Source organism: Anopheles coustani, chromosome 3, assembly GCF_943734705.1.
Source record: "Anopheles coustani chromosome 3, idAnoCousDA_361_x.2, whole genome shotgun sequence".
Lineage (NCBI taxonomy): Eukaryota > Metazoa > Arthropoda > Insecta > Diptera > Culicidae > Anopheles > Anopheles coustani.
The window spans coordinates 4,742,760-4,755,760 of NC_071288.1; the positions used below are offsets into that span (position 1 = coordinate 4,742,760).

The 13,001-nt window shown below is 46.4% G+C and overlaps 1 protein-coding gene across 1 annotated transcript in view; it reads left to right on the forward strand.

Annotated features, from left to right (window-relative positions):
- LOC131260345 (nephrin) overlaps positions 1-13,001 on the forward strand; it is a 64,898-nt gene that overhangs the window by 48,328 nt on the left and 3,569 nt on the right. The window contains exons 6-13 of the mRNA XM_058262044.1: positions 2,189-2,261; positions 7,698-7,849; positions 8,612-8,762; positions 9,028-9,158; positions 9,490-9,643; positions 11,408-11,499; positions 11,592-11,982; positions 12,195-12,307. Of these exons, the coding sequence (XP_058118027.1) occupies positions 2,189-2,261; positions 7,698-7,849; positions 8,612-8,762; positions 9,028-9,158; positions 9,490-9,643; positions 11,408-11,499; positions 11,592-11,982; positions 12,195-12,307 (1,257 nt within the window). The remainder of the gene's footprint in view (positions 1-2,188; positions 2,262-7,697; positions 7,850-8,611; positions 8,763-9,027; positions 9,159-9,489; positions 9,644-11,407; positions 11,500-11,591; positions 11,983-12,194; positions 12,308-13,001) is intronic.

Here is a 13,001-nt window from a genome sequence, read left to right on the forward strand (position 1 = left end):
GAGGGAGCAAGAAGGGCCACTATTTATGTTCGGTGTAACATATTTACCACAAAGTCATACAGGTAATGATCGGCCAGGCCACGCACCTTTAGCCTTCGAGCCGATCGAATTTCCATACCTTCTTCCCAGGTTCCCAGGAGGAAAATAAACTAGGCCACAGATCATAGGACGATAATTCATTCAAGGAAAATAGCCACGAAAAGTCATACCAATTAGAGCGGTGAAACACCGTGCTTGCCAACGCGAGATTGTATTCAAGTTGTTTGAGTCACGTTTATTTGGGAAATGTGCGCGTGTTCACACTACGGTTCAAAGGATCCCGGAAGCGATTAACCTGGACGGCCACCTTCGATAACCTGCCTCCTCATGATCCCAACCAGGTGTTCCGCAAACCATTGCCAACCGGTGGCAACCAAAGCAGGGAAAGACTAATCGAAAAATTCAACCTCAATGACGTAAAGTGCCCTTTTCGGGTTAACAACGGTTGATTGATTAGCCAAGGAACCCTTCCATTTGCCGGTGCCTTAACGAACAACCACAATCCGGACGGGTGCTTTCCTTCGGGAGAACCCGAAGATTACATTTTCGATCGACTTTGAATGGCGTATCTGGGGTGGTCCGTGTTTTTCGGGGCCATTTTCCAAGAATCTGAATTGTATAACCACATCCGGAGTGGGTTTTTCCCGGGCGCAAGGACGTACGGGATTGTGCAACAACACGGGTGGGGCGGGGTGCGGAAGGAAATGTAGAAACCACCTCGTACCGGCTACCGGTTGTTGGTGTTTATTTTACGCTTACCATTACAGTCCACTCTACGCATTATTGTGTCTTTTTTTCCTCCTTCTCGCACGATTCCTAACATGACGGATTTCCTGCTTTTCCCATACCACACATCCATCGTTTGTTTTCGATCCAAACGGCTTGGAACGGGACGGAAGGGGGGAAGGTGAAGAAATTCGATTTACGGAATCGTAACTTCGAAATAACGATAATGATGATCATGATGATGAGCATAATGGTGTTGATGTTGTTGTTGCGAATCCACCCCATTATGGTGGCCGCGCCCGCGATCGATGGTTTTCCCGGGTTTGGAATGAAAAAAAAAACAACAACGGGGCGGGTTTGCTGGGATGTGTTACCGAAGAGTCATCAAATTTCAATCAATGCACGATGGAAGTCGTTTATCGTCGTGTTCGCCGTCGGCGGTGGGTGTAAAAACCATCCCATTCGATCCGCTGACGCTGGGATGATGTATATTATTATTATCTTCTATTTCACACACATTTCCAACCCCCTGCTGGATCGAACTAAAAATAAAAGATAGCCAGCAATAAACGAAAACCCGATGATCGATCACTTTACTCGAGCAGGAACTACGTCTCGGGCGATAAGAGCGAGTGAAGTGCAGATAAATCACGCTCTTTTCACCCCTTCGCCCGTCGCACGGAGGGAATCAAACGGTTTTGGTTTATTCCTACGAGTGCATCGTAATGAGGCATCGTTTTACAGCGAATGCAATTGCGTGGAACAACACAAGCACAAACTTTATTCAAAGGCATCGTTTCAAATACCGATGAAGAAGGGTTTGAAATGGATAAGTTTACTACATTGCTGCAATTGTGATGGATATTATAACATACTCCAAACAACCCAAGTTTTACCATTAGAAAACAAACATTAAAGATCCTATCACTTTACAACATTTACCTTCATCAACATTAATTTGTTGCTAACACATTACAATTACGCATTTTAGGAAGACCATTAAGCTACTGTAATTAAACGGACTTTCAAATTTGATTTCTTTGGGGAGTCCAAGAGAATTTTATTTCTATTTATGCAATTCGTAATAACTCGCCTGAAAAACAAAAACCGTTGCCCTTTTCACACAAACACCAGGCGGCTCCATTGACCGCTTTAACCCTCCCCAAAAATCGTTCAAACATCACAGAAATATTTACACTGAAGACAAATACTGCATCTTTGTCCGGATGGATCTGAGCTGAAACGCGTTCAAAACTCTTCCAAATCCCGATACAAATTTACACCCATAAATGAAACATCTTATTTTCGCACCGGTATCGATGCGCGGCGCGAACGGAAAAGTTTTAATTATGGACAAATGTTTATCGTTTCCATGTCTCACTCACTTTTTCGCTTCTTTTCTTCTTCCCTCTCCCGCTGCCAGGTCTATACGTGCCAAGCCAGCAACGGGCACGTCGTGCCGCCACTTTCCAGCGCCGTCAAGTTGGACATGAAGCGTAAGTAGCCAAAAGGATGAAGCCGTTGGACGGCTTGCGAGAGCAGAACTCCGCGTTGTTGTTGTCGTCGGAAATGTGGGACCCGACCGACCGACCGACCGACGAAACACGCCCGAAACACTACACCCCCGATGGTGGAAAACTTTTCCAATCATTAGCGTTCGTATTAGATCCCGCAAGAAGAGTGGCCCCGGTACAGGGGAAAAACACAAAGTTCAAACCCCAACCACCCCGTGCTGCGTTAGGCGAGTCCTGGCGAGGCCTTTAAAATTGTGTGAACCGGGTTCCTTTCCCAATTGGGAAAACCTAACCCCTTCTTTCGTTCGTCTTCTTGTGCACCCCTTTGGTGTCTTTTTCAGACCTGTGAAAGCGTCGACTGTTGCTCCATTGTTGGCGGCATCGGAGCGAAAACTTTTACTACCAGAGCCTGAGGAGACGTGGTGGTGATATGCACGCTGTCCCTTTCCAAGACCCCGCAGCGAACGGTGGAGGCATTCGGACAAAAAAATATGCCCGCAGGAGAGTGTTAATTAAAAATTGAAACATTTTCCATCGTGATCAACTTTTGCCGAATCGAGCACGAATTGGTATGCCATCTGTCTAATGAGTGTGTTTTAAAAGTTACACTGAAATGAACAACCCTGGGGTGAATGTTGAGGTTAGGTTGTATCCCGCCACAAACAGGATAGCATTAAACACCGGGAAGGGTTTTATGATGGTAAATCAATGGGACAACGCATTTTACGATCTCAAAATCGTTGGGAATTAACCTTGCATAAGACATCAAAATATCTCCACCTACATTTAGCATCAACCTCTGTGAATGTCTAAGTTAAAGAAACGAAAATGCAAACAACCGTGCTGATTTCGTCGATAAATGTGCATGCGTTGCGCAAAAGACGAACAATTTCCCTGCAGCGTACTGTTTTCTGTTGCTGTTAGTTGTGTGCTTTTGCCAACGAGCTTGACTATCCTCTTGAAGAAGCATACGATTTGTGCTCAACACAACTTCCCCCCCCGTCCTTTCCAACCGAGCCAAATGCCAAAGCTCCATGGTGCCAGGCGATTGGTTTCGTTTCGGACGGCTGTTTGCTGGTTGCTTTTTCCGGTGGAAATTGAATCGCAACGATCTACCCAACAGGCACACATCTACCTCCTTTTCCGCTTTTTTTTATCGCCAGAGATGATCGTGCTTCGGCATGGAAGACATGGGTCCGTCCTCTCTCTCTCTCTCCCGTCTAAAGTGAAACTTGTCCGCCTCGTTCACAAACATATCATACATGAGGTTCAAACATCGATGCATCGAAGGCTCGTGTAGCTCGTGTGCGAAAAGGGAGCATCACAATCGGGAAGGGGAGGGAAAAAAAGTGGAATCAGCGCAAACTGGTACGAAAAACAAATATCCGCCACGCTACGAGAGGCAGCAAACGGAACAAATTGGAACTCGACGCACCGACATGCTCTGGCTGGAAGGCATTCACAACTGCAATCGGAAGACTTGATCCAACTTCCCGGGAGTGGACCTCCGAACACTGCTCGTGGTGCAGCCTTTGCGAGATTGCTGCTTGTGATTCCGATCCGATCCTTCTCGGAGGTCGTGTGTTGTTAGGAGAGTTTTCGCAACCCCACGACCTCCGACCCAGCGAAGCCAATTTAGACCCGGGAACTGGAACAAACGGGACAAACCTGGGAACAAAAAAAATCACATGGCGTCGAGTTTTTTGCCGTTGTTTAAGGGTGAAAATGGAACGAAAATGTGATTTTCCCTGTTCTCTGTGTCGAGTGCTGCTGCTGCTGCACTCCGTTCGCGTGCGGACTTCAAACGACTGCTCACAATGTTTTATGAGCTGTCAAGTGCCTGGTACCGTTGGAAATTGAAATACTTGACTGTGTGGAGAACGTCTCTTTCTTCTCTCGGTGTCCCTAGGAGAGTATTAGTGCGTTTGTAGGTTGCATGCATAACACCCTGATGCCTTTTTATTACTCTGGCATTTATATTGCATGAAACGGCTTTAATTACAGCTCAAAAAGGGTTCCAAGTGATTGTTTGTGACTTCGATTTTAAAATTAAAAACCCCTCTTGTTGACAACAAAACGCTATTTTGATTTTTGCATTAGAAAAAAATCGATAAGTGCGTTGCTTTCCATTAAAGGATTCATGAAAATAAATTTGCGCTTTCGATGCGACAATGTGGGAAACCACCAGCACAACCAGGCTTCTCTTGGCTAACCTAACACCCTTCTAGCTGATTGAAAGCCCCGGAGCGATGAAAATTATCGGAACCCTATCTAACGAGCCGATTCCCCGAAGCGAAACCACCGTCGATGGATGGATCACTCTGTGGTCGGCATTTTCCGTGTAGCTGTAACCCATCGTAACATCGTTCGCCCAGTGGCAAGATTTATCCCGGGCGCCAGCTTGATCCAAATCCATTTCCCGAAGGACTGTCCCATCGCCATGGTTCGATTCGGATCAGCTTTTTTCTTCGACCACAATGACGGTTGGGAGCCGGAATGAAATGATGGTTTTACGCAAGTCGCCGAAAGAGACACTCTCCCGTGCGACCTCCCCCGGGAGAGGTGGAGGAAGTTACGACACGCGGGTGCTAATAATGGAAAGTGCCATAGTTTCCCTGTTTCCGATGTCAGCTATGACAAACACAGCGATCGAATCGAAACCACCGTAACTAAAATCAACGATCGCGTGCGAAGAAAAACAAACAAACTAATGTTCGTATCCAATGTCCCGAGCGACAAGGTTGACAGGCGTGCGATGAGTTGAGCGGAGGAAGTTTTTAAAATAGTCATCACCACTCAACCACCATCAACCCTTTTTCGTTGAGTGCGGGGGAAAAGTGGTCGACATTTTCCCTTCCAAGCGAATGGGCGGAACTAGCTATCATTGCCACCGTTTTCCCGAAGCAAAAGAGGTGGAGGAAACGACAGCTTCGTGCCCCCGGATAGGTTCCGGGATAATGATGCCATTTTACGAGCCCATAACCTCACCGTGTTGCACTTACGGCCCGGCCCGGGAAACTCGCTGAGCCGTCAACCGCTGAGAGGAGCCGGTTCAGGAAACTCGTTCGATAAAATGCACTCGCGATGGACGGAGTTTTACGACCTGATACTACGATACGCCGGCCTACGATGGCTAATGGCTTGCCAAGACGATGGCGACGATTATGATGGGGGCCTGACGGGGACGATAAAACGAACGACGCCCCGAACATGCACCGGCCGAAAAACGCATCATAATTGAATCGGTGCGACTCGAGGTCGAGAAAGCACAAGCTGTTCGCCGATGCCGGAGAGGTGCGGTTTTACGAGACGATAGAAGAATTTACGAGTGCCGCCTTTACACCCGCGGTGGCAACACTGGGGCCCGGAACGTGCCCTTTATGGACTTTCGAAGCCGATCTCGTCCACCATCACAGAGGGGGCCCATGTCTTGTGCCAACTCGCACAAAATCAGAGGCCGTACAATGTCATAACTCACCACCGTGGAGTTGGGGGGGAGGGAGAGGAGTGAGTCTAATCTATATTTGTATGACGATAGACCACTCGCTAGCTCTTAGACCGCTCAGAGCCAACACCGGGGGGACTTGTTCGGTTTGTTCGGTTGCGGAATAACATAAACATTTAAAACCAAACATTCAAACATTTGTCTCTCACACCACACCGGACATCGAAGTGGCCGTAGAAGAGGAAGTGGAGCGGTAAACCCCAACCCTGTGGTTGCCGCAAGATTGTCACTCGAAACCTCCCTCGGAGCAAAGTGAGTGATTACGGTGGCTCGAGTTCCGGATTGCCTCGTTCGGATCTGTTTAGATTTGGGGCATCCGAAAACGATACGTCTTAGGGCGTACCTCTCGGGGTCGTTTGCCTTTAGCAAGACGATCTGTGCTGTTACCCACCGTTACGTACGGACTGATGCCAAGACGGTTACCAAATTTTATTCCGTTCTCGACCACCGACGACCTACCGATGCTACCGGATAGGCGGCTTACCGGATCATGGTCCCACCGGGGACCCCCCTATCTAAGCTAATTAAATATTCAGCTAAGAATTAGGACGGTTTAAAGTTTGGCCTTCCCCCGACGCATTCGCGTATCGCATTCATCGATCTTTTGAAATGCTAACCCTTTTAGCACTTAAACATATCAGCACTTAAGTGTATCCATTTGTAAGTAAATTAAATGGGTTCTTTTTCATGCTTATGTCACCACAAACCGTCGTTGCGAGATTAAACGACATTAAACCAATGACAACTATCTGTTTATGAGCCTTAAGCTCTATGAGGTAGCCACTTTTCGGTTGTGGGAAAAGTGTTTTCTGCATATTGTGGCGAAATTCATTCATATGAATCGTTTCAATAACATGAATTTCCATTCATAAGTTTATCTGCGAGTGTTAATTTATGGTTATTCAAAGATTCATTAACAAAAAGAGTAAGGTTTTTTGAGGCGAATCAGTATGAATATTCAAAGATTTATCAAACCCATTCTAAAAAGATTTAGATAAATTCATTAAGTATAAAGAGTCGTTCAGATTTATGAATCCGATTCCGAATTACCCAACTCTATGTAACAGCCACGATAATCAAGTTCGTCGAAATAAACAAAGATATTTAGCTTCGACTAGGAATGTAGAAATAACCTGGATATGGTTAAACTTTTCTATACAACATTTTCCCACATTACATTGAAGGATTGATCAATATTACACCTGACTGGCGTCGGGCGCATCCAATCAGTGCTTATTAAAACCATTCGACGCAACCAGTTTGTACCAGTTTGGAAGCATAATTAATTTATGCTTCAATCTTTCACTCAACACCTCCCGTGTTCCGCCTTCAATCGATCGTATCGAAAATCGTACAACTTGAAAAATTAGATTAACCTTCGTTGTCCGTACGTTCCCCCCGCCCATCACACCGTGCTCCTAAGTTATCCTCGTCAACGTGGCAACGTTAGGAATACCCGCTCTCCTTCGCCCTGATCTTCGAATCGTTCGATCGATGAAGAGGCTGTTTTTCTCCCAGGCAAACACGCAGCCTTCATTATCAAAGCGAACCCGTCCCACACCCACCACTGTTGTTCCAATAACAACCAATTTCCATCCACATCCTTTCCGTCCCCGCGCGCCCGCCCGGGAAAAGCGCACATCTTCTCCGCCAACGCATCTCACAACAACATCTCGCTTCAATCACTGTCAGTTTCGATCCAATTAGTTACAAAACAACATTCATTTCCCCCCGCCCATTCGCCCGAACCGCCCTTCCTTCATGCCGTATCCGGTGGGGCCGTTTGTTCGCTTGAATACCGTCGTGTCTTTCGTGCCCCGAATTCCTGCGTATTGATGATTTTCCTCGAAAGTACAACAAGAGTTCGTTTTTTGCTGACCTTCGGCTTTCATGCCCCTTTCGCGTCTTTCCAGTGCCACCGTTGTACGTGCGGATGCAGGGCCTACGGGAAACGCTGACGGCGGGCGTCAAGACGCAGGTCTCCTGCATCACGGCCGGAAGTCGCCCCGCCCCGAGCGTCGTCTGGACGAAGGGATCATCCGTCATCCGTGGTTCATCACAAACGGTTCGTTACCTCCTTGCTCGTTTTTTTTTTCGTCCTTCATCCTTTGTGTAGCACAAACTTCCCAACGTCCCGTGAGCGCCATCGTTTTTGTGCCACCCTCTCCCAACCATCTTGTATGACCCACATCCTTAATCGTCGATTTCCATCACCCAAAGTTTCCAAGCTTGAAGCAACATTCTGTCGGATCGGGAAGCCCGGAGATCGATCCCATGCTCCGAAGGTTGTACTTTTAAGCCAAAAACATGCTGGTAGAAACGTCGCAACTAATCCGCACATACAGCTTTTTTTTTTTTGTTCCAAGTTCCTTCAAGTTGCCTGCTTTCTTGAGTCGGGCATCCTTTCTTCCCCGTCAGCCAGTTTGTCGGGAAAATCTGAAATTAATTAATCGAATAAGATTTTCTTCTTAAAACCCCTCACTGTGACATTGTTCAAAGACTTGACAGCGTTTCCTTGTCACCAACGAAAAAACACAACCAACCCCGTTCCCCATGCGTGTGAAGGTGAGCGAGGTGAACTCAACCTTCCATGAGGCGCTGACGGTGGTGAAAACTGAGGAAAACGAAAGGAAGGAATCGATTACACACACATTTGCCAAAAACTTGTTCCTTCCCCTTTATCCTGGCACAAACTTTACCGACAAAGTTCCACCGGTGGTACGCAACGGGCCGGTGGAGTGTGTCGTGATGTCCTTCCATAAATTCCGTTTCTTCTAATTCTCGCCGCATCTGCCGCCCTTCCCCCTTGGCCGGCTTACCTTTGCAGACGTCCAACGACGGAAATGTCACCGTATCGGAGCTGGTGTTCGTGCCCGGTCCGGAGGATAATGAAAAATCAATTACATGCTCAATTAGCTACAGCGAAGGCGACGGACCGACCGTCTCGCTGAAGGATACCCACGTGCTGAATGTGAAGCGTAAGTAGTCCCGCCCGCCAGCGCAAGCGACACAACTCTAATGGCTTTAGCGTAAATTAGTCAAATTTACCACCACCAATTTACTGCCGTTTGGGAAAGACCGTTGGAAGGACGTGGTGTGAAAAGTGGACTCCACAAGAACTCGAGGACGCCTTTTTTTTTGTCTCGGCGAGCTTTTGAAAGTGGCACTCTCGCACCACTTGGAGACTTTTGCTCTTACTTACCTTTCGATTCGATTTGTTTCTCGGTCCCGTGCTCTTGGCAGACGTTCCGGTGATATCGCTGGCGCTCGGTGCGCCACTGAACTCGCAAAACCTGATGGAGGGCTCGGACGTGTACCTCGAGTGCGATATCAAGGCGAACCCGCCGGTGAAGAAAATCGAGTGGTTTCACAACGTAAGTATGCACCTGTAAATGAACCATCCTGTCGTAAGGATCTCAGACTAGACTGTTGAGTTTAATTGTGTTCCTTGGAATTTATCCGTCTTTATGTTGGAAGCAGAGCATCCTGTATTTGTCCTTTACAACTTTATAACATTATTTTGAAAAAATGTCAAAATTGATTGATCAAACAGGAGTGAGTTGTGTTGATTTAATTTATATCGAAAAATTTAAAACGTGTGTGCGTCACGTGCCACTGAAACCGATGCGAACTCGATATCCTTTATTTCACCTCAATCAAGCGCCGTAGTGATTCTCTTTTGTTTTTTAAAATTATTATTTCCAGAATAAATTACTACAATCGGCCCGTGGGATCATCGTCTCCAATCAGACGCTCGTCCTGCAGAGCATCACGAAGTCAACCCACGGCGAGTACATGTGCCGGGCGTCGAACAGCGAGGGCACCGTCAACAGCAATCAACTTTATTTGGACATCAAATGTAATTAATTATGTTTACACCAACGTTTGCCACAATGACCGCGATCAGATTCTTGTCTCATTCGATTGTGTGTGTGTGTGATGCATACACATTTTTCAACTGCTTAATTTGTTGCTCCCCTGATGTGCAGCCGTTTTTATCTGTTGTTTTTATTTTCAATTCTTTTCCAACGATATGCGATGCACGATTGCATTTTCGACCGAGTTTCACTTCATCAGGATCGTTTTTCATGAGAGGGGTTTTTAATTTATTACCATCATATGTTTCAAGGCTGTTACATACACGTTTTTTCGTCACATTTCCCAACTAAAAGATTGAAATCATGGCGTGTATATTTTGAGCTTTGGGATGAATATCCTTTTTGCCAAATAAGCACAAATGTAGGTAACCGAACGAACGATGTTGCAAATAAGTTTCGAACACATAATAGAGTTTTCGTTTTTAATAATTTCAAATAATCCTTGTGACTACAGTACAAATAAACAAACCAGCCAGTTGCGCCCAATCAACCGGTAACCGCTAATAGTAATACCACTTTACCGATGTTCAGGCACATTTAACTGCGGAAACCGGACCCGATTTCAAACGGCTAGAAGTGGACGCTCAAATTTCGGCCATTTTTATCTATGCATCGAAATCGAAACAGTTTGCCTCGATCGGCAAAAACCCAGCGAACTTCGTTACGCCCTACGTGGTGTTTTTATGGCTGTGGGTAACCTTTGAAACTTTGCGCCTCATTTGTACGGATTCGTCGAGTCGGAAACGGACATACTAAGGTTCTATTTCAACGCTACTAAACGGTAGAGCATGCCGGGATGGACGATGGGGAGATTCGAAGCGGTGAAATGGAAGCGGCAATTTCCTCTTACCTCTCGTGCGCCGTTACCGGCACCCGAATGCGGGTAGATTGGAAAATGTGAAATTGGTTGAAATGCTTGAAATATTTAATGGTGATACAAAATGCCTCAACCACCCATCGCGGCCACCATCACCGGTTGACTTCCTCCCGTACGCAAACGGGATCGAATCGAATCGAAATTGCTAGCTCATTATCGCATCACCGACAGAACCTCGGTGTCGTGCACGCGTGTTGGTGAGGAGCCATCGTGGCAGTAATTTGCATATTGTAGCATACCGTTTTCCCCCCGGCCGTTGCTCCCCTTTCTTTGCCTTTTGCTATTTGGTCCAACAGTGGTTCAAAATACTTCTATCGTGAAAAACGTTTATCTGATTACGAATAACCAATGCAACTGCCATTTAGTGCATTCCAAACGGAGTAGGCATTTGAACGATACTGAGCTGAATAGATTGTATTAAATTTTTCATTAGAGTCGCACATATTATGTTTCCGGTTCGGTTACGCTTTGAACATCAGCATTAATCTCATCAAACTCATATTTAAACTGTTTTACTAAACGTTGAAACATGAGAACACTGGAATGGTAATCGATCGATATTCTCTCCTTCATAACATCCTTTACACGTGTTTGCGCCGGAATGTAGGCAATAGGCTTTACTGCGCCATCCTTTCGGTTTCAAAACTTCAACCGTGGGTTATTCCCCGGTTTCAGGATGGTAATGTCCGAAAACGAACAGTTCAACCATCGCGGTTCTTGCATCTATCATCCCGACCTACGCTTGAGGTTCGCGGTTTTATGTTCTGCTCAAAACTAACGCACACATTTCTCGCTTTCTCGTTTCCCATACCGTTCCCGAATCTATCTCTTCTTCCACGATCGATCTCGTTGCTCGGCGGCCGATCAGATCCACCGGTGTGCAAATCGGAAGCGCAAATAATACGGGCGGCGGTGAAGCAAACGGTGAACATAACCTGCGATATCGACGCCAATCCGATGGTAATTTATTTCACCCTCCCCGTTTTGCTCGCGTCATCATGCTGTTGTTTTAATAATGCAATTATTTCCCATCGTACCCCCGTCCCTGGTAGCCAAATCTACTGTTCCGGTGGCAGTTTAACAACTCGCTCGAGAGCATGCTCGAGCTGCCGCCGTACACGAACGTCGAGTCGGAGGCGGCCAACCTGGCGCTGGCCGAAATCGACCTGGAGACGAACCACATGGGTCCCAGCCTGGAGGAGATGGTCCGGCGGAAGCTGGAACGGCTCGAGCACTCCGTCCGGCAGCAACAGCAGCAGCAGCAGCAGCAGCAACACCTGCATCTTCACTCGGGATCGTACAAGGACGAGTCGGTGCCTCTGGTGGACGGCCAGCTGTACATGTACCGGGTGGATACGTTCAACAGCTTCGGCACGATCACATGCACCGCGACGAACTCGTACGGACAGAGTGGCCACTGCGCCTATCACATACTCGTGGCAGGTGAGTAGTATTAGCACTGCCCCGATAAGGTGTGGATAGTAAATCACCTCCAACAAACACCGGGAGCTTCAGTTCACCGGGATAATTTTCACCGGATGTGACAATATACCGGTACACGGTTTAATCGCGTCACTAACGAGTCTCGATGGATGACATCACAAGTTCAACAACTAATTGTATGTGTTTCTTCTTTTGTCTGGCTCTTCACGTAGATGTACCTGACCCCATCAAGAGCTGCACCGTCTCGAATGTAACCGCGTACACAGTGCACATTTCCTGTATCGCCGGAAAAGACGGTGGCATACCGCAGCAGTTCCATATCGACGTGAGTGAAAAATTATTTCTACAAACTACAAGCTAGATTCTTGTTCGCAATGTTCCCTCTTTTCAGTAAGAGTGCTTCAAAGTGCATAGAAAATTACAGACAATCCGTAAAGAAGTACATACTAAAAGGTTAAAATGAGAAATAATACTTTAAAATGAACAGACACTCGGAGAAAAATTTGTGGCTCTGTGGGAAACTGTTCTGAATGCATTTGATTATGAAAGACCTGCTCTTGCAAAGAAAACCATTCCGCGCAAAACTCTGCACTTCGCGCTGCACCAGAGAACGTATTAGAACATGGCGTTTAGATCCAACTAAAAGCACTCCCAGGTTGGCATGTTGGTTTGTTGGAGGTTTTAATAAAATAAAGAGATACCTAGAGGTATGATAAAGGAGCACTACTCCACTAAAAGCACATACTAGCACGTTATAAAGAAATGTAACTCTTGAAAATGCATCGACACTCAAAGAAAACTGTGGGAAACGTTCTGAATACATTTATGAAAGAGCTAGGTTTGAAAAGAAAACCTGCTAAGCACATATTGCACTTATAGAACATACTAGAGGATGATGATTCACTACAAGAAGCTGGGAAAAACAAGCATTTCCCAGGGTCGGTACGGTACAAACCGACGTACCTGGCGTAATGATATAAAATCCTTTTGTTTCCAACTCTGACTCAACATCGCTATAA